Genomic DNA, 21,216 nt, shown 5'->3' with positions numbered 1-21,216 from the left:
ACTTTTTGTCATAGTTTGGTTAGTCCTTTGACATATACTCAGGTGCGACTTGTGTATATTAAAATTCAACCTCGGACTGGCACCCAAAACTCCCGTGAAGAGAAAAAGAAGAGCCATGATGCTCTTAACCTTGACTGAAGATTTATGTTTGTGTATTGCAGTGCAGTGTCCATTTAAAGGTTCTTAAAAGTTCTGTCTGTAGAGCACACTTATAAGACAAAAGTACTTGGGCCTTTGTGCTCCAGGATGCCCAAGTAAAATGAGTAAAGTCTATAAAAGCGTGGGTTGATGATTTTAGTGTGGAATGACTTAAGAGACCTCAAGCCCATCAACCAGGCCCTGCCTCAGGTCCAGATTCAGTGTATGGCAGTATTCAACAATCGTTATATTCCCAAATCATCTGTTCCCATTGCCAAGAGGGACCAACTTCACATTTCCTTTTATTTTTAGTGCCTGTAGGTGTAAATTTTGGTATCCTGATATTTTGTCATTGACTACCGGTAATCCAAACCCACAGGTGAACCCAAAGGACCTGGATTCCAAGTACGCCTACATCCAGGTGACGCATGTCGTGCCATACTTCGATGACAAGGAGTTAGAGGAGAGGAAAACCGACTTTGAGAAAAGTCACAACGTCCGTCGTTTTTTGTTTGAGACACCCTTTACGGTGTCAGGCAAGAAGCAGGGTGGTGTGGAGGAGCAGTGTAAACGACGGACCATTCTCACCAGTAGGTTGAACATTAGCCCATTCACATTGTCAGATTAGCTTTTTACATGGAAACGAAAAATAGCACTATATGTAGATACAAAAGCAAAAAAACAAACAAACATTCATTTGCCCCACCACATATGCAGTTTTACATGCTATCATTGTTTCCCCCCCCCCTAGCCACCCACTGCTTCCCCTATGTAAAGAAGCGCATTGCTGTCATGTACCAACATCAGAGTGACCTCAGCCCCATCGAGGTCGCCATAGATGAGATGAGCGTGAAAGTGGCTGAACTGCAATTGCTGTGCTCGGCCTCCGAGGTGGACATGATCCGGCTACAGCTTAAACTGCAAGGCAGCATCTGTGTTCAGGTGCATGCGTCACGGTCCACAGAGGTCCATGGTGTGATCACCTCACGTCTTAAAATGGCTTTTTATGGGAGCAATTCTCCTTGCATTGATTGTTGTTATATATACACAGTTCACCATTTTGCGATCACCATGAAAACACAACATTATACCATTCAAAAGTTTAGAGGTCACTTAGAAATGTACTTATTTTTTTAAGAAAAGCACAGTTCAGAAAAAAAAAACATTAACAAAATCTAGACTGTATTTTAAAAAAATATTAATTTGTTATTCTCAATCAAAAAATAACAGATTTTTTTTTTTAAACGAAAACAAAACATTTCCATGACTCATTTTGAATGGGGTGTATATTTATCAACAAAGTGAATTTAAAATCGGAAGCTATGGAAAATAATGAGATGGCAAACAAATATTTCAGTACGGGCCAAGGGTTTTCTTTTACACGCCACCGGCGTACCTGATAATGTGGTTTCAGGAAGTAGACTAATCTAAGTTGTGGGGTGTCACAGACGATGTACAATCAGGGGTGGAAGGCGATCTCGAAGTGCGCACTTCACAACGCCCAACTTTACGTCAGATATTGAGGAGATAGAAGAAACGTTATTATGTATTTTCCCTCAATTAAAAAAAAAAAAAGTACAGCTGGGCTCAGCATGGAGTGGGTGGACAGATGAAGCATAAAGGACCTATGTGCTGGTTTACAAACAATAGACTTTAGAAAGTTTCTGTTTTCTCACACACAACTTTGGTTGTCACTTAACCACTGGTTGTTATAAGACAAGTAGTTAATTAATTCTTACTGTTTAGTTTCCATGCACACAGTATTTTACAGGTTAATTTTGATGCCGATGAAGAATATCCTCATATGAATTGTCTATATTAAATTTTAAATGGGAGATATTTTCAAAATGCATTCAAGGCCTCTCTGATATTAAAAAGATGATTAATCCTTTAATGTTTCGTGAAATAGAAGAGTGTACTTTTCAGCTTTTACACCATTATCAGTCATTTTTAGCATTCAATATGTTAGATAATTCTTAAGATGATTTACTTATTCACTGTTTTGCAATTCCCCATTTCAAATACTAACAGGTGCTTGTTTCCGCAAATGTGGCGGAAAATACAAACAGTTCACGGGACTTTTTCAAGCTCCTTACACTGTCAACCATTGTTGCATAACAAAAATGCAATTAGAAGATTCCCTCCTTGAGCACCATATCTCTTGATTTGAACACGCACTAGTGAAACTAAAATCTATTTCACTAATGTACACAGAATTTGTTGCACCTGGATAAAAGAATGCCACTATAGCAATAGTTAAATTCTTCAAATTTCAGGGTGAAAGAATGACATTTAGTTTTCATATTGCAGTCCAAATCGATCTAATTTGACTCTGGGGAGTTTGTGACTTTAAATGTGCTTGAAAAAAATAAAACAGTACAGCATGATAGCGTCAGCAAAAAAAAAAAAAAAAAAAAAGTAGTAAAAATGATATGTATTGTAATGTCCAACAATGTCTTCCCCAGGTCAATGCTGGTCCTCTTGCTTATGCCAGAGCCTTCTTAGATGACACTTGTGCCAAGAAATATCCAGACAATAAGGTCAAACAGCTCAAAGAGGTCTTCAGGTAGGTACAGAAGCACATCATCCCCATATGCAATTACCTTCTTTTATATCTTTCATTGTGAATAGATTTATGGTCGCTTTCAATTGGCACTTAAAGTTTAGGCCGTGCTTTGGCAGGCATTTTGCAGAGGCCTGCGGCCAGGCACTGGGTGTGAATGAGCGCTTGATTAAAGAGGATCAGCAGGAGTATCATGATGAAATGAAGGCCAACTACCGGGATCTGACCCGGGAGCTGTCAAACATCATGCATGAGCAGGTAATCAGGATGGTAATGGTGGAGAGTCATTTAGATGATGTGATGCCGCTGGTGGTACATATTTATTTTTATTTACAGCAGAATAGAGACTGAAAATTATTTGAGAACACAGTATGGCTGAATGTACTGTGTATGCTCTTATCTAAAAATACTATACAGTATAACAATGTTGCCTTGAGATACAAGTGATCCTACTTACGAGTTTTTCAAGATACGAGCCCTTGATCAGCTCTTCTTTTTTTTTAGGTTTGCCATAAAGCTCATCTCACTTCACAATAATTAATACACTGTAACGAATTGACTGTAGAATTTACAAGAAATAACTGGCAAAAAGGTTGCCAGCTAATTCTTGTAAAATCTCAGTACAATACTGTATTTTAAAAAAAAGTATTTACTGTATATAAATTACAGTTACTTGCTGTATTTACTTTTACAGCAATTCACAGTAATTTAGTTTTACAACCGTTTCTTGTATTCTACGTAATTTACAGGAATTGCCAATAAATTCCTGTAAATACACAACTACAGTATGTCGTTGTAAAATGCTTCCATCCATTTTCTTGACCACTTATTCCTCAAAAGGGTCACTGGAGCCTTTCCAAGCTGGCTTCAGGCAGTAGGTGGGGTACACCCTGAACTGGTTTCCAATCAACGCAGGGCACACTGAGACAAACCATCTACACTCAAAATTACACTTAGGGACAATTCAGAGCGCTCAATTAACTGGCCATGCTTGTCTTTGGAATATGGGAGGAGACCGGAGCACCCGGAGAAAACCCACGCAGGCTATGGCCTAACAATTAACTAATGTGTTGATGTTATTACCTTTTAGGCCAGTGGATCTCAACCTTTTTTCAGTGGCATAAAACCCCTGTGGAATATACCGTAAATATATTTTTTCAACCCAGTACCCCCTAACCAGCGCATTTGTTATTATTGAGGGGGGGGGGGGGGGGGGGGCTTAAAACCGAGTGCTGTGCCATCATTGTCTGCTTTATTAAACTTTGGAACTCTATTTGTATTTACGTGGTCTCTTGGACTATTTGGAAATAAAAAGCTACCATACATTTAAAATAAATAAATAAATCATTTAATTATAAATAAAGATTTGTGCACATACACATTTTTATCAACTATTATTTATTTGTATCGGGGACAGTACATATTAATAAACATACAACGTAATATTAAGTATCATATTTTGGGATCATAAGCTCTGTTCTCAAAAATAAATAATTAACTGAATTTTAAATAAAGTTTTCAAGTGATTGACAGATGATTCTAGGTGGCATATGGCAAGTTGTGTCGAACCATTCTGGTATGAGGGAGATGCTGGGTTTTTAGGACACCTAAAATGAATAGCCAACTGAATCTAAAATTAATTTTATGAACTTGTACCTTTCTGAAATATGTACATATACTTTTAAAATATATTTTAAAATCTCACGTACCGCCTGGAGTGCCATCACGTACCCCCAGGGGTACACGTACCCCTACTTGAGAACCACTGCTTTATGCAACCGCAATGAGAGCACAAACATGGCTGGAACGAATTAATGACATTTCCATTCATTTCAATGGGGAGTGATAATCCGAAATGGGAGTGTTTTAGTCATGAGAATGGTCATGGAACAAATTAAACCACATTGTCTTCTTGAAAAACTAACAAACGTTCTCATCTTTAAACGTGAATTCTTTCTTCCAGATCAACCCAGTGAGTGATGTCACCAGGGCCTCTTTGTCAGACTCAATGGGCATTTTCAGCACCATTAGTGGCACACCCAACAGCGCTGCCATGTTGTGATATGGACATTTTAACATCAGACTCCAGGCTGTCTAATTATTGTCATTTGAGATTCAGTCACCTTTCCACTTAAATTGCTGGTGCACAATACCAGCAACCGCCCTTATTTGTTTCTGCTGCGCTCTCCTGCTGTGGTCAGTAGGTGCGTGTCTTCTTGTTTCCCATGGAGACGACCGTGAATTATTATTGACATTCAAGTTTTTACATTTCCATCGGTCTGCCACCTTTAAGTATGAATCATCATGTATAGCACAGATTTCAGAACTCTTGCATACATCCATGCATCCATCTAGTGTGTATTTCTACAATGTGCCATTACTCACAAGTCACAAGCCAAATAAATACTGTGATGCCTTGAGATACGAATGACCTGACTTACACGTTTTTTGAGATACAAGTCATTGTTTGGCAGCGTTTTTTATTTTTTTGCTTTGACTTGCGAGCAACACATAGATTATATAACAATACTCATGGGCATATTTTCTTTCTCCTCAGTGAAGATTGACTAATATTACTGAGATTTACTAAGTGACCATCTCCATACTGCTCACCAGCACAATGTCCTCTGAACCGATTAAAGAGTGCTATGTCTTATTAAAAACACATTATATTTGTCTTTTGAGGTACAACGTGGTCACGGAACAAAACTTGTATCTCAAGCCATCACTGTACTTGTTTTGTGTATCGAACACGTGCAATACTTTTATCGTCACGGCACACAACTGCAGGGATAAACACACTTGCCAAAAACTTTTGCTACACAAGAGTTTATGTGATGGCTCGTCATGGGAACGTTTGTTTCTGTCTAGTTGATGATGCCTTGTATTATGTGGGACATTACATTTGGAAAAAATGCATTTTAAAGCCCTAATAAAGTGTTTATCAAATATGATTCTATTCATTGTAAAGTATGAATCAGCATTGAGTAGAGCAGACACAGAATGACAACAGGAAGTCAAATGTAAGATTCAGTTTTGTGGAACTCTGCTGTTTTTAGAGGTTGAACATGTATTAGTAACCCCGCAGATGTTTTTTTCCCTTCTTTTTTTCTGGATTTATTACAGCTTAGCCACCCCATTGGCTCCCACACAACTTAAACTCTACATCTGTAACAATTAAAATAAAGTTGCATTATCAGTGTAAAAGCCCCTTTCTTACCACTTGATGGACTATGTCAGGTAACGTAACGCACAAACGTACATGTACATTACACACATGCAGACGTTACGTGCTTGCACATTGGTACTGTGAATGAAGGGCCAGTAATATAACCCACCTTATCTGCACATTTAGCCTTGATAACGAGCATACACGGCTCATCCACGTGCATTTTCAGTTTGTGACTTGCACTTCAGATCTATTGCCAGATGGGAGGTTATAAAAGCTCACCTTGCCTGCTTCAAGTTTTCAGACTTCATTTATGAAGTGATTTGAGCACCGCGGGGACGAAATCTCACCGTACGCATACAGCCATGGGAGGTAAGGTTAGGCTGACTTAAATGGTCACTGTCTTATTACACAGTACTTTTAAATGAGTAAAATGAATGTGCACTGATATTTTACTTTAAAACTTAAAAACTTAACTCTTTTTTTTTTTAAACAGAGACAGGTGAAATGGGGAAGTCCAAGTCAAAAAATGTAAGTACTATCTTATTTTTTTTCAAATGTTGAGCAAATATATACATTGTAAAAATATTCATAATCCATATTTGTCATATGTTAAGAACTCAAGAGGACAAACGAGCGCTTGTTTTCTCTACTATAAGCACGCCTGGCACTACTGACGGGCAAATAGCAATATAAATGTCATCTCTTACAGGCTTTGGTGTGTGGCTTCCCAATTAGCATCTTTTTTATTGTGGTCAATGAGTTCTGTGAGCGGTTCTCGTATTATGGCATGCGAAGTGAGTATCTTTGTTGACAGATAATGAATCTCGTCTGTGTTATAAAATCATTTTGAACCGTCTTTCCTTTCCTTGCTTGCAGCTGTGCTGGTGCTTTACTTTAAATACTTCCTGAGGTGGGATGATGACTTTGCCACCACCATCTACCATACCTTTGTTGCCCTCTGTTACCTGACGCCAATCCTGGGCGCCATAGTGGCCGATTCGTGGCTGGGCAAATTCAAGTGGGTCTCACGCCACTTCATCCGATCGCAATCGGAACGCGAGGGTTTATAACACGCTTCCCTCCATGCAGGACTATCGTGTACCTGTCCATTGTGTACGCCTTGGGGCAGGTGGTCTTGGCGGTCAGCGCTATCCATGACATCACAGACACCAACTACGACGGAACCCCGGACAACATGGCCTTCCACGTGTAAGCACTCGGGCACCGTGTTGTACAAGTTTTGAAATACATGAAACTTGAGCGTCGGCATTCTTATCTCAGAGTTCTGTCCATGGTGGGGCTGCTTCTTATAGCCCTGGGAACTGGAGGCATCAAACCTTGTGTTGCAGCCTTTGGTGGAGACCAGTTTGAAGACCATCAGGTAAATTTTGGCCATTATTCCAAAAATATATGCAGATTAGACTAAAACCCTCATTAATAAACAATAGCTGGGACTAAATCAGTAAGATATGTATTTTCGTAATGAAGACGAGACAAAAATGTACTTCACTTAATAAAAACTGGACTATAATCGTAGTTAGTTCTTGAACAACAACGAGACGAAAATTATATGATTTTGTAAAAGGCTGTCTGTGCTAATCTGTCACTGTCGGATAGTCATGTGACATAGTGACACACCATCGTTCAAATCTGCAGCTAACAAGTACAACATGCACAAACACATGAGACAGACAGGAGGTGGATTCACGGTGAAATGTAAAAAACAAAACAAAACGTAAATTATAGTTATAACGTAACATTAATCCAACGGCTATGACGTTCCAACAATAATGTTAATCCAACCGCTAACAAAGAGACACCTGACCAAGCTCGGGCACTTAACAGTCAAGCCCAAAATTATTCTTACCCCCGACAAAATCCCAAAACACACAGCAAAAGTGGTTAAGAAATGGTTAGCGGACGAAAATATGAATGTTTTGCAGTAGCTCAGACAGTCCAGACTTGAATTCAGTTGAAAATCTGTGAAAGGAACTAAAGATCAGGGTGATGAGAAGAAGAGCTCGTCGCTAAAGATGAATGGGCAAAAATCCCTCTTAGCGCTCAAACACCGTTGGAATTTTTCAGATAGCTCAAACGGTGGCAGAGGTAATCCAAAATACACCAACAGAACTTTGTCAGCGGCGGCACGCCCAGTAACAAAGCGTTCCACAGTAGCACAGGGGACATTTTCATACTACAGAATTTAGGAAATCAAATTAGCTTTGACATTCTTCCTAAAAAAAACTTGACAAATTGTGTCCAGGGGGAGATTTTTATTTCCCCAGGACAGCTGGTAAAAAAACAAACAAACAATTCTGGGAAAAACAGGACGAGTGGCAACTCTACCGCTAACTAATGCTGGCTAACTTACTAGCTCATAGCATGAAGCCCTAGTAACCACTTGTAAAAAGTTGTTTTTCATCAAAAAGATGAGAGAAAATTTTATGTGAAATAGTTTTATATCCGAAATGTTCAACATTATCTGCTGGCAAAAAAATATATATACAGTACAGGGGTAAAATGATTGTCCTGACTAAAACCAGACTAAAATGTTGACAGTTTTTGTTGACTAAAACTAGACAAATACAAATTTTTCTTGGACTAAAATGCTAGATTTATAATCGACTAAAAGTTGACTAAATACAATTTTTAAAATGTCTGATCAAATTAACACTAGTGCACATACAACATCACCAAAAGAACAACATAACTAGCCTACAGTGAAGCCTCGTCTTTACATTGGGGCTGTTTTTCTTCATCTGGAACTGCAAAACATTCAGGCCTCTGCTAAAACGAAAAGAAAAAAAAAAGATGTCAGGAAAAGCCTACTATAACATCTGAACTTCATTTGTGGCTAAACAGACTTTAGTTTAATGACCTTGACACCTCTGGTCTGAACACTCAAACTGTTGTCACTCCTGACTGAATTTGATTGCAGAATTTCTATTGAATGATTAACTAAATCCATTTAAATTGTCCTTTGATAAAAAAAAAAAATCATATTCCCGTATACTGTTGCCAACATGTTATGATAACACCTCTGACACGCTTCCAGCTATGTACACATGTTTTGACCAAGGCCGGCTATGACTATTATCTCGTTAACTCACTTATCTGATACTTCTCAGAATATTCTTGCTGAGTTGTTTATTACCAATAGGAACCTCTGTCTCATTGTCTTGAGATTATTGTCTAAGGCCAAGTACAAAGATTACTACATGTTGCATAAGAGCACTTTTGAACATCTTGTCTCCAACAGGAGAAGCAGAGAAGCACCTTTTTTTCCATTTTCTACCTGTCAATCAATGCAGGCAGTCTGCTATCCACGGTCATTACCCCCATCCTCAGAGGTATGACTGGACATAATAATAATAATAATAATAATAATAATAAAGAATGTACTGTATAAATGAAGTTGTCGAATGGACAGCCGTAAACGTGTTTATTGTGTGTGTTGCATTCTAGCTCAGGAGTGTGGCATCAACAGCCAGCAGAAATGTTATCCGCTGGCTTTTGGTGTGCCCGCAGCCCTCATGGTGGTCGCTCTGAGTAAGAACCCATCCATTTGCTCTGCTTGACCATGTTAAGAAGAAAAAAAATGCTCACAATTTTCAGCTCATCCTTTAAATACAACCAAAACAAGAAGGCATTTGGCTGCTCTTTTCTTTTTTTTTCAGAGAGCGGACCAGCTATAGTTTGAAATTCACTGGGGTCAAAAGTTAGTGGGGGGGATTTCCTTTTAGGTGCTGATAATATTTTTCAACTGATTTTCTCCTCAAAACTGTAAATATTAAATTTGACCTTTTTGACCCCACAATATGAGAAACGATTGTGTATAACTTTTTCAACAGTGCCTCAGTGCCAATTCTTCTGTTTATTATTATTATTGCATGTGTGTCTGTCTATATGCAGTTGTGTTCATTTTGGGAAGTGGAATGTACAATAAGACGGCTCCTCAGGGGAACATCATAGTGAAAGTCTGCAGATGCATTGGGGTATGTGCGTCTACCAAAAACATAACTTTTGACGGTTCAACTAAAAAAAAAAAACGCTCTCTCTCTCTTTAAATGTACACAACACATTTTCATGGAATTGTTTTCCTCTACTGCAGTTTGCTATCAGTAACCGCTTCAGGCATCGTCATCCAACATACCCAAAAAGAGCGCACTGGATGGACTGGGCTGAAGAAAGATATGAGGTAAGATCTGAATATTCACACTTAAAACACATGAAATCATAAAACTCCCAGACAATGTGTGTGACAGCCAAACTGCAAATACCAAAAAAAAAAAACTGAGTGAAGACAAATGACTCTGCTTATGCACTAGAGTTCAATCCATAAAAAAATATGCAAATACGCCCCCTCCTGACTATAAGCAGTATAGAATGACTCACTCACACACTTCACAACAATCAGCAGTTTGGCAGTTAGTGAACAATTATTGGCTGGTTGGCTGGGGACCAGTCCAGGTGTACCTCACCTCTGGCCCAAAGTCATCTGGGATAGGCTCCAGCATGACCACGACCCTAGTGAGGATAATCAGTACAGAAAATGGATGGATGGATGGATCATATTGCCCCCAGGTGGCCTGGTGGTGCACACACCACACAAAAAGTGGCAAAAACCTTTTTCATTCCTTACATTTGATTTCATGTCATTACTGCTATGTTTGTATTAAGTGCAATAATTTTGGTTGGAACAAATTAATCCGTATGCATTCTTTTCACGTTTTGTGTTATAATGAACATGGCCACAGAACAAATCAAATTCATATCTCAAGGTACTACTGCACCCATTAAACGTTCTGACTTGATGGAAGAACCACCTGACCCAAACAGGCCAATCAATTTGTCCTTTGGCTTCTGTGACGATAATATTGCTCAGTGTAAAATCACCTAGATGTTTAAAAAAAATTTTTTTTTGATTCTTTCTCATTACAAGCAAGAATAACATTCCTTCTCCTGCTCGTTGTTGTAGAAACTTTTGATTGCCCAGGTGAAGATGGTGGTTAAGGTGCTGTTCCTCTACATCCCTCTACCAATGTTCTGGGCTCTCTTTGACCAGCAGGTGACTACAATAATTGCACCCGCCTCCCACCACGCCCTATCTCACTCTTTTATTGATGACTCTTTCATGGGAGCAAGCATAAAAAAAAAGTTGCATCTCCTCCACAGGGATCAAGATGGACCCTTCAGGCGACTACAATGGACGGTGACTTTGTAAGTCTTGAGTAATCAGAACACTTGCGCTAAAGTTCCCAAATCAATGCTTACGATCATTTCTGTTTTCAATAGGGAGTCCTTGTTATCCAGCCTGACCAGATGCAGGTGAGCTCTTTTACGAATAATCATCGTTGGGATCTTTTTGGACAAATTGAGCAAGTGACATTGTGGCCTGCCAGACGGTCAACCCCATCTTGATTCTGGTTCTGGTGCCGATCGTGGACAGTTTGGTCTACCCGCTCATCTCCAAGTGCAAGTTAAACTTCACGTGAGTCTTGCAGTCGTGTTGATTGCTTTTAGCCTTCCACTAGTCTCCTTTCACCTTGATAAGAAATACAGTCAACATTTTTCTAACCTTGAAGCATCATTAAATCGTGTCAGCTCGGATAAGGTCAAGCTCTGTGGTTCTCAAAAATTTGAAACCAACATTACCAACATTAAAGATTAAGAAAGAAGAAAGTTTTCATCAAAAACATGACAAATATTTCATTCCTAATAATTAGATTTAATATTATTGTAAGCCACTGAAACATGATGCAGAGTTTGAACATTAACATGCACTTAAATACTCGTTAGAAAAATAGTACAAAAAAACACAAACAAAACCTGTACTTAAATAGAGTTTCAATTAAAGTTAAAGAAATGCTGTACCTAAATAAAAGTTCTAAATGAAGCAAATGTAGTAAACACTAAACAATTGGGTAAAAAAAATAGACCAATTTGTGTCTAAAGTGGACAAAAAACACACCTCCCAAATTAGATACCTTTTTTAAAAAAATTTATTGGGTCATTTTGTACTAAGTGATTAAAAAATTCGGTTGTTCTGTATAAAACAGCCCATAATGTTGGGTCAAATTGACCCAAGTAGTAAATCAGTCAATTTTTTTTTACCCAAGTTGGGTTATTTTAACTGTTTATCGAGTGAACTTAAAGGGCCTGTAAAGTAAATTAGTAGATTTGTTTCTAAATACTATATATATATATATATATATATATATATATATATATATATATATATATGAACATAAAGTTCCAGAGTGTTTCACCCAGTCATGAGCTTCACCTTTACACATACGTGCTGTTGTTAAGTGTTGTTGACTATGGGTGTTCGCACGTCACACAAAGAAAGGTGGAAGACCAAGAAGGAGGGGAAAATAAAAGTACGACTTGACAGTCAAGCATGTGGGCCATTGCTTGATTTAAAAAAAAAAAAAAAAAAGATTTTGAAGCCTTTATTTTATTTACTTGGCAATTTTTCAATCATTCTATGTTGACATTTAGCAGTCTTCTCACTTTAAAGAGACTTTAAAGGTTAAGTATAACTAGTAGTGATTATTTAATGTACTACAAGAAGGACCTCACGTATACGAGTGATGCACTTTGCTGGTTCGTGGCCATGAACAGGAAAAGCGTGATGTCTTTCAGTGTATTGAATTTCTTCATCCTGTATTGCAGTCCATTGAAGAAGATGACCGTGGGGATGTTTCTCGCCGCCTTGGCATTTGTTGCCGCAGGCCTGGTTCAGATCCAGATTGATGTACGTGACACCTGCAAAAACAGGAAGCCCGTAACAAATTTCACACCTTTTTTCCCCACTCTTCTTTTAGGAAACCCTGCCCACCTTACCATTGGACACTCAGGGCCAAGTGAAGTTTCTCAACATGCTGAACAAGCCATTAGACATCAAGGCTGGATCCGAATCACTTAAGTTGGATGCTTTCACGGTATTTAAGCACACGGACCACATGATCCACTAAAAATAAGTCCCCTGACCTACTGATGAATTTCCCTTCATCAGGCCAACAATGACTACCTGACCTTTGATGAGTCATTTTCCCTGGAACTGGGCCCCGGCGCTATTTATCCCATCAGTTTAAGTGACGGCTCTCGGAATACTATCGTGATCCTTCAGGATGAGGCTCTGCCCATGCCAGTCGTGGTAAGAAGGATGAGCTGATGAGGCCAAGAAAGTTTGTCTGTAACTCCAATCTAAAATATAAATTCTCTTATCTACAGTTTGATGACATCACAGCCAAGCCAGAACAGGGTGCTAATGCTATAAGGCAAGCTAATGATTTCAAAGTGGAGTAGGAATATAGTCATATGTTGGAACTCATTTGTTCCCCTTCTGCAGATTTTTCAATGGCCTCGGCTCTACTTTGAACATAACAATTGGTAATCTGGATTTAAAGGATGTTACCGCTTCAAACATGTCAACATATTTGCAAGTACCGCAAGGGAAGTACGTGAGGAGTTTTATTTTGTATTTATTTCTGCTCATACATGAAAATCAACCAAAAATGCCCTGACGCTTGCGTTTTGTCCTGTCGCAATCAGTGCACAGTTCCTGATCAAGAACATTACAGGAGACCAGTGTGTCTACAACCAGCATCTTGGCTTCGGCAGCTCTTACACCTTGATCATCCCGCCCACTTTTACATTTGGACCAAATGTAACTACAAATTTAGCGACACGCGTGTGCTAGGGAGAGCTGCCTTCTCCACTAAGCTTGTGCGATTTGTTTGCGTTTCAACAGTGTGAACAAGAAATCCGTCAAGTGAATGACATCAAACCAAACTCGGTTCACATGGCCTGGCAGATTCCTCAGTACTTCCTCATCACAGCAGGAGAAGTTGTCTTTTCTGTTACAGGCCTGGAGTTCTCCTACTCACAGGTATTTTTTGCATGCATTTGAAAACAGATCCGACATTGCATCAAAACAACAGTTTGACACTGGTAAACCTCCAATTCTTTTGGATTTAGACAACGGAAATAGATTTACTGAAAAAATCCATGAATAACACACACCTGTGTATAATAAGCTCCCAAAAATACCCCTTAAAAAGCATTTTTTCCCCTGTACTTATGTATAGCAATTTGCTGTTATCCTTTATTATCAGAGTGAATAATATTGAATAAAGATTCAAATCATGCCCATAAAATGTAAATGCTTTTAAATCTAGTTTAAAAACGTTTTTTTCCCCCATACCTCTGATTAAGGGCTTTCAAAGTATTTTTAAAGTAATGTTTTCAAAAGTTTTGTTCTTGCACTGTACATGCTTTTAGTAATTTTAGTAAACAATTTTTTTTAATTTCTTTACTTTGCTTTTAAATCTCTTAACTTTGTGTATGAGTTGTGTATAAAATGATTTACAAATCACAAATATATATATATATATATATAAACAAAAAATATATTATTTTAAATGTGAATTATTTTAATTTCTCTTTAAGCCTCCTGTATAATACACCTCCTCTCTATTTAGGATCACAGTTTTTTTGGGGTGGTCGTGGGGGGGTTTACATTAATTAGTCTTGCATGGTCATACAACTAATATTAAAATGTAAAGGCAAAGCTTGTGCTAAACACTAAATGTGAGGACAAATAGGAAGAGGAAGGATTGTTGGTCAAATGTTGTGGTATAACTGCCCTAGTGGTATGTGAGCTCCCTCTAGTGGTAGACAGAAGAATCACTGAATTAAATGTTTAAAATGTGCATAATGTTACTGTGGCTTAAATTAAAAGAAAAGACAAACATCAACAGCACCGTATATTTGTTAGGAACAGCCCAAGTTTTAAAAAAAATAAAATAAAATAAAAAAATGTTTTACATTACACCTAGTGTTATATAAAATTGCTGGACCAGCTTGGACACCTATTTCATTCTGGTGCTTGATGGTTTACCCCTGTCCACTGTCTCTGAAGCAAAAACAATCCACCCATTATTTTTTACTCTTTGCTTACTGCAATATGTTATAGGGATAGTTTATGCTATATTTTGTTATTCAAATAAGTTATGTCCAAACTGTACATAACTTCTTCCCAGGCGCCCAGCAACATGAAATCAGTGCTGCAGGCCGGTTGGCTGTTAACGGTTGCTGTCGGCAATATCATTGTGCTCATTGTTGCTGAGGCAGCAACACTCGAAGATCAGGTGGGTGCTTTCTAATGGTGAAATACAAAGAATGATGATGATAACGATGATAATAATAACTGTATTCATCAGTGGGCCGAGTACATTCTCTTTGCGTCCTTGCTGGTGGGGGTGTGCATCATCTTTGCCATCATCGCCTACTTCTACACATACATTGACCCAGCCAAGATCGAAGCTCAGTTCAGAGGGATGGAGCCCAAGGATAAGTGGAAGAACATGCATGGAAAGGACTCAGTTGAGCATCACAATGAAGAAAATCGTTCTGATTCCAGCTCGGATGAGAAGGAAGACTTCACACAGACCAAGTTGTAAAAAAAAAAAAAAAAAAAAAGCCGAGACTCAGGCCCACAGTATTTACCTTCTTTGTTTTTAAACGTTGCTGGTTTTGTGTTTCCTGTCATTTATTGAATGTCAAAAGTGACTTTAATGTGTATTGGTAACATGGTTCGCGATTTGCAGGAGGTAGGTTTCCATGCAGGTGTACTGTGTGTATTCTTGGTTGTCCTGTTACTGTAAATTCACCATCAAAATGGCTTATTTTGCACTGCGTTGCAGCAATTTCTCATTGCCATTTTTCTTTTCGTTTGTAATGTGCCGTTAAAAGAGGTTGTAGGCATTGCATGGTTGTAATTGGCTGATTTTGGTTCATGGCAAATGAGTTTTCTTTTCTCCAATTGTCTTTTTTTTTAGTACAAGTAGGATGACTTGATTTTTTTTCCGATAAACACAGATTCTGTTTTTTCTTCTTTTTTTAAGAAAAAGCCTGAAAATGATTTGTGTTGCATTTTTATATGATGATATGGCAAGTGGAGTTTGACTGATACCCCGTGCGTGACCAAAACACATACACACGCACACACACACACACACACACACAATATTGAATACAAAAAAATAAGGATACATCAACATTATGGAATATTCAAATATAAGGAAACAGAAATACCAAAACAAATACACAAATCTTGCATTGCACAAATGGGGGAAAATGCAATAATGTCTCTTTTTCCCAGTGCACTTGCTTTCTTTTTATTACAGATTAAATTGTTAGATTATTTCAAAAGTGTTGCCTTGTATGATATCTGCTCCCCAACTGTGCGTTTCATGCTTTTGATGCCGAGGCCAGTTAAATGTTTTCAATTATTCATTTATAGTAAATTAGTGTGAGGCTAATGAAGGATACATTACAAAGGGTAATAAGCACTATGCTAATAAACATTACATGAGAGGTAATGGCAAATTTGAAGTTGGAAGCCCCCGTCCCACCATAAAATAACGACACACTACAGTAATAAGTATAACAGTGTCTTCATATCTGCAACCTTTGCTCACTTCATCTTTTCTTTCAAAATTGCACACTTGATGGCTTTGTCAATTTAGTCTCCATTATCCAGCATTCCCCTTCTGCAAAGGGCGACTTCACAAGCAGGTGCGAAATTCCCATACACATAATTGATGATTGACATCACATGCCCCGACAAACCATTTCACGTCGCTATTTTTGATGCGCAATTCCTACACTATGCCTGAAACCAACATTCGTTCATTATCACTAATGATGATTATTGTGATTCCTATGAGTCTTGTAAATTAATGTTACAAACACAGTGCAGTTGTTCTGGTGTGATTTCACAGATAAAAGGAATACATATTGAGTTTCCACAAAAAAAGAGCTTTTACGACCCATAGCAGGCACATTACAAAATGGAGATCAAGCACTACTCCAAAATGGGCCTTGTTTATGGACTCAGAAATGTAATTTATGAGTGTCTGAATGGGCCAGCTTCCCTGAGTCAACTGACTCTGTAATCAGGCATTTATTTCCCTGAGGAAGAACGATGGGCCACTCAGCACATTTACCATGATAGATGATGACAATCAGAAGGTTGAAGTTTGCGTTCCTTTAATAGAACATTCTCTTTGGTGCCAACGACATACTGCTTGTCATACGTAGGTTTGTAGAAATAATTGAGTGTGGTCTCAACTGTCACTCATGTGCAGAGAACTCCACAAGATATTCTCTCCATTCACCCATTCACAAATTTGCGTTTCTTTTTAGAGTCCTCCGTTATTTACTGAAAAACTCACCAATTAGCTTTTTTTGTGCTCAGCCACTATCTGAGATTTAAAGTGAGTTGAGGAGCGTCATCAGATACACCCCCCCCCCCCCACGCCATCTTGCAGCATCTGCAGGCATTTAAAAATGTGGATTTTGCAAAGATGTACAAGTCAAATGAATTGGTTGAGATGCTTTTCTTGATATCTCATTTGTGATGTACATTAAACAATGTGGGCTCCATTTTGCTTGGAGAAACCAGCAAAAAAAAAAAAACTCATATATGATAATTATGTGATGGGCTGCTTAGCTCCACTAAGCACTGCCACAATCTTCTCCGCAGCAGTTAGTGCTGTAGTTATTAATCAGCACAAGAAGTATCAGAAATGGGTCACTGATGATGGTATAGTGGTTCACATGGATTCAGCTCCTACCAGCCAACAATTTGAATGTGAGTTTAAATGGCCATCTATGGTTTGTGAAAATTACCCAGCAATAAACACGCCTCTCCGCCAATGTCTGCTGGCATAATAAGCTCGAGCTCATCTGTGACCCTGAACAGGAAGAAGGGGAAAAAAATGAATAAGGATTATTGACGACTGAAGATAAAAGATACATTCACCGCATGCCGTGTAATAAAAGTGCTGTCTACCTTTCATCCTCAGGTTAAGCTTGTGCAGACAGCTGGGGGAGTTGAGAGGAACTTTTGAAATCCCTGACACCATTTAAAATCTGACATGGAACACTGGCAATATGAGGTTTCAAGATCCAAAACTATGTTCTTGTTAACTCTTTGACTGCGTTTTCAGAAAAGGGATGCCGTGGGTGCCAGCCGATTTAAGCATTTTGACTGATCTTTCAAGATCCACAAAAAAATTTGTGTTTGGACTATGGAAACACACATGCTACCAAATGAAAGATTGGACTCTCATCTTTCATCAGAAAAAAAAAGTTTGTTTCTACCTTATTCCGTTTTTCAATAATCAACAATAGAAAATGGTTAGTTTCACCCAAATGCTCTGTTTTGAAACAAACGTCTTTTAACGTCTTTGGCACTCCTCCGTAGGATTTTACTAAACGTTATTTAACGTTTTTGGCAGTCAAAGAGTTAATTATGAGATATGGCATTGTAGCCATTGTGGCAAGTGGTAGACCAGAGTTCAAAGATCAAATCCAATTACTACTTTAGATTACAGACGGAATAACTGATGTATAGTATACAGATACCGATTGTTGAAGTAAAAGCATGGATTGACCCACTAGTTGTCGCAGAGGAATGTTGGGGGAAGATTTGTGTTTACTGAACTACGGGGAGAACGAGCCAGCAGGAGCTCAGAGCGAGCTCGCTTGTGTTTGCAGAGGTGAAAATTTCCTCTTCTAACTGCAGCTGAAGAGTTGCTTAGAGGGGTCGGAAGACTTGCCTTGAAAACATGGGACTTCAACGCACAGGTAACACAGGTGTACCTTGGATTTGAGGAAACTCACATTCAACAGTGTTAGGTTTATTGCCAAGTAAAGTTTCACATCACGGCAACTGTGGCGAATACAAGAAAGAGAATAAATTCCTCCTCAAACCACCGACATGGGGGGGAAAAAAACTCCGTTACACGGTACACACAATAGAACACAACAGGTCTTACACGTGCTTTAGGTTACTGCATTACACTTACTCGAACATGATTGTAACAAGGCATACATGAGAAACAGATTTTCATTCCAAATTTATTTTTTTCAATTATGTGCAAAGTAACAGAATAACAAAAACACCAGTAACCCCAAGCTCCATCTCCTAATAATATTTTCCCTTATGGTTCTCTGCATCTTTATCTAGGAATGGGTTCTCTTTCTATATTTTATCGTTTGTTAATTATTATTGTTCCACGTGATCGCATGACGGAACTCCGTGACTGAAGAATAAGTGATTCTTATTCAAGTGTTGTCAAATGTTGCTCACTGCTGTACTCAAGAAACAGCCAATGGCGTTACCACTTGGTTGTGCATTATTAAGTGTCAGTGAGAGTTCTGTAAGCTGTTTGCCAATATTATTAAATGCTCTGCAATAACGAAATGTAACAATTCGTCAAGTAACTGTACTTAGATTGCCAGTACTTCTGGTTGATTACTGTACCTTTATGCTATCTGCGAGTGAAGCCCACACACAGGGGGAGAGAAAAAATCAGTTAGTAAAGGTTTCAAGATGCCAAAAGTCTTACTGTACTCTTGAAACGGTCTTTTCCACATGCAAATTGGAGCTTTATATCACTTGACGTCTTGCAGCAGTAATATAGGGTCAGAACATATATTTTTTATGCATCTCCTTGTTTTCAGAAGCAACAACTGAGATGTTTTTTGACAATCATGTTTGAAATCTTGTAGCCAGCAGAGCTGTTCACAAAGGTTTACAAAAAAAACGGGGCGTGGGAGATGACACGTGGGAGTTCCAAAAGGGACCTGCCAAGTCGACTCTTAAAAAATGGATGAGACAAATATTCACAAGACGTAAGACACTCTTGGAGCGCTGATGATTTTTTTTTTTCTCCCCCTGTGGATTCACGGATAATTACATGCCCACTGGAGATGTAAAAAGCTTATATGTGAGAAGGTAATGAAGGAAGATATAAAAGAAGTCATCAAAAGGAATACTTAAAATGGGACCTACAGAAATCAAAAGATTTGCTGGGTAAAAAAAAGTGAAGAAAAAAACAGACTGCCGCTTGTGAAGAAGCCCTGCGGTTGTGATGCTCTCACTTAAAGCTCTCTATTTTGGACTATCTGGTGCATCGGTGTTTTTTAATCAGGTCTGTGAGCTCACTGTGAGTAGGAGAGAATTTTGGAGAAATGGCTTTAGGCGTCTGCCATTATATAATAGAAGACATTTACACAGGACGAAGTGTGTCCATTTGTTGAGTTTGGGATGTCCAGACATGAAAGTGTGTCAACAGTGATGATTTGAAAATGGGTCTGGTCTATATATGTATATATGTAAGTATAGAAAATAGATGGGTGGCTGGATGGTCGTCCACAGTCAAGTAGACTTCATCCCTTTAGGGGACACAGAAACAAAGAACTAATTAGTGCAACATATAGCAGAAGACTTGAGCCTGAATCAAACCGCCTTTGAAACACTCAGCCAAAAGTGCTCAGTTAGCTTTATTATGGATTTATTGATAACCTTCATGCTACCTTGTACATATTAAAATTTCTCAAGTGTCCTTCGAGTCAGTGCTCCCACCACACTAACTTCCAGTGAACAGGCTTTGTCCTTCAGCCCAAAACAAATCCCCTAATTATTCCTTGTGCAAACCTTGAATCTCAATATGGCCGAATGGAGGTCCACTGTAAAAGTACATTAATACTACCATTATGTTGTGCCCACTCATTCACTTTAGTAGTCTATAACTGCAACGCATTGTATTTTATCAGCACATATATGTTTTCTAAGCTAACGTATTTTTAGATCCCTTATTGATATTGGCATATTGTGCTGTGGGTTTGAACTTGGGCTCGGCCATCAAATTGACTCATCATCCGTCTTAAGTATCTCGGAGGCCAATTCCATCAAGAAATCAATGACTTATGGATGCTGGCGCAATCATTTTGGGAACAAGAGCATATTGATATAAATGTCCCCCGAGTCGCCGGAAACATATTGGCAGCCTTTAAACAGCAGCAGTCTCTGCGGGGCGATGTATTCAAACACAGTGATACAGTATGGACTCATGTTTGTTTGGAGCTAAAATGGATGTCTACATATGGGCTGTTACATTAATTTTTTTTTTTCCTCAGGAGAGCTCAGTATTGTTCATTCGATTTGACATCATCATTGCTCTCCTTTTTTTAAAAAAAAACAACAAATAAATTAAAAAAATTTAATAAATGTTTTTTTTTTTTTTTAAATATATATACATATATATATATACATATACACACATATATATATATATATATATATATTTTTGTATGTGGGTGAGTATGTGTATGTGCGTGCGTGCGTGCGAGTGTGTGTGTATTCATCAGTTCACCTAAAGCCCATTAAAAAAAATCCCATACTAATAATATAATATAATAATAAATTGCCAAATGCAGAAACATCAATGTAAGTTATCACGATGTAGTGGCTCTCGCTAAC

General features: G+C 38.4%; 2 protein-coding genes across 2 annotated transcripts in view; both read left to right on the top strand.

Moving 5' to 3' along the window:
- LOC144062112 (dedicator of cytokinesis protein 9-like) overlaps nucleotides 1-5,655 on the top strand; it is a 37,702-nt gene extending 32,047 nt beyond the window's left edge. The window contains exons 48-52 of the mRNA XM_077583081.1: nucleotides 518-728; nucleotides 890-1,080; nucleotides 2,604-2,704; nucleotides 2,821-2,959; nucleotides 4,665-5,655. Of these exons, the coding sequence (XP_077439207.1) occupies nucleotides 518-728; nucleotides 890-1,080; nucleotides 2,604-2,704; nucleotides 2,821-2,959; nucleotides 4,665-4,763 (741 nt within the window). The 3' untranslated portion in view covers nucleotides 4,764-5,655. The remainder of the gene's footprint in view (nucleotides 1-517; nucleotides 729-889; nucleotides 1,081-2,603; nucleotides 2,705-2,820; nucleotides 2,960-4,664) is intronic.
- A 153-nt stretch (nucleotides 5,656-5,808) lies between these two features.
- On the top strand, nucleotides 5,809-15,806 carry slc15a1b (solute carrier family 15 member 1b). Its single transcript, XM_077583111.1, has 23 exons — nucleotides 5,809-6,242; nucleotides 6,367-6,401; nucleotides 6,583-6,667; nucleotides 6,750-6,891; nucleotides 6,963-7,082; nucleotides 7,155-7,254; nucleotides 9,133-9,223; nucleotides 9,339-9,422; nucleotides 9,786-9,868; nucleotides 9,985-10,071; nucleotides 10,852-10,941; nucleotides 11,049-11,093; nucleotides 11,169-11,201; nucleotides 11,276-11,364; nucleotides 12,552-12,633; nucleotides 12,704-12,820; nucleotides 12,895-13,035; nucleotides 13,113-13,159; nucleotides 13,231-13,338; nucleotides 13,434-13,548; nucleotides 13,633-13,770; nucleotides 14,924-15,031; nucleotides 15,104-15,806. The coding sequence occupies exons 1-23, from the start codon at nucleotides 6,236-6,238 to the stop codon at nucleotides 15,341-15,343; spliced, it is 2,187 nt and encodes a 728-aa protein (XP_077439237.1). The 5' UTR covers nucleotides 5,809-6,235; the 3' UTR covers nucleotides 15,344-15,806.
- Nucleotides 15,807-21,216: the final 5,410 nt, after the last annotated feature.

This window comes from Vanacampus margaritifer, chromosome 1 (genome assembly GCF_051991255.1).
Source record: "Vanacampus margaritifer isolate UIUO_Vmar chromosome 1, RoL_Vmar_1.0, whole genome shotgun sequence".
Taxonomy (NCBI): Eukaryota; Metazoa; Chordata; class Actinopteri; order Syngnathiformes; family Syngnathidae; genus Vanacampus; species Vanacampus margaritifer.
This window is presented reverse-complemented; position numbering and strand designations above follow the sequence as displayed.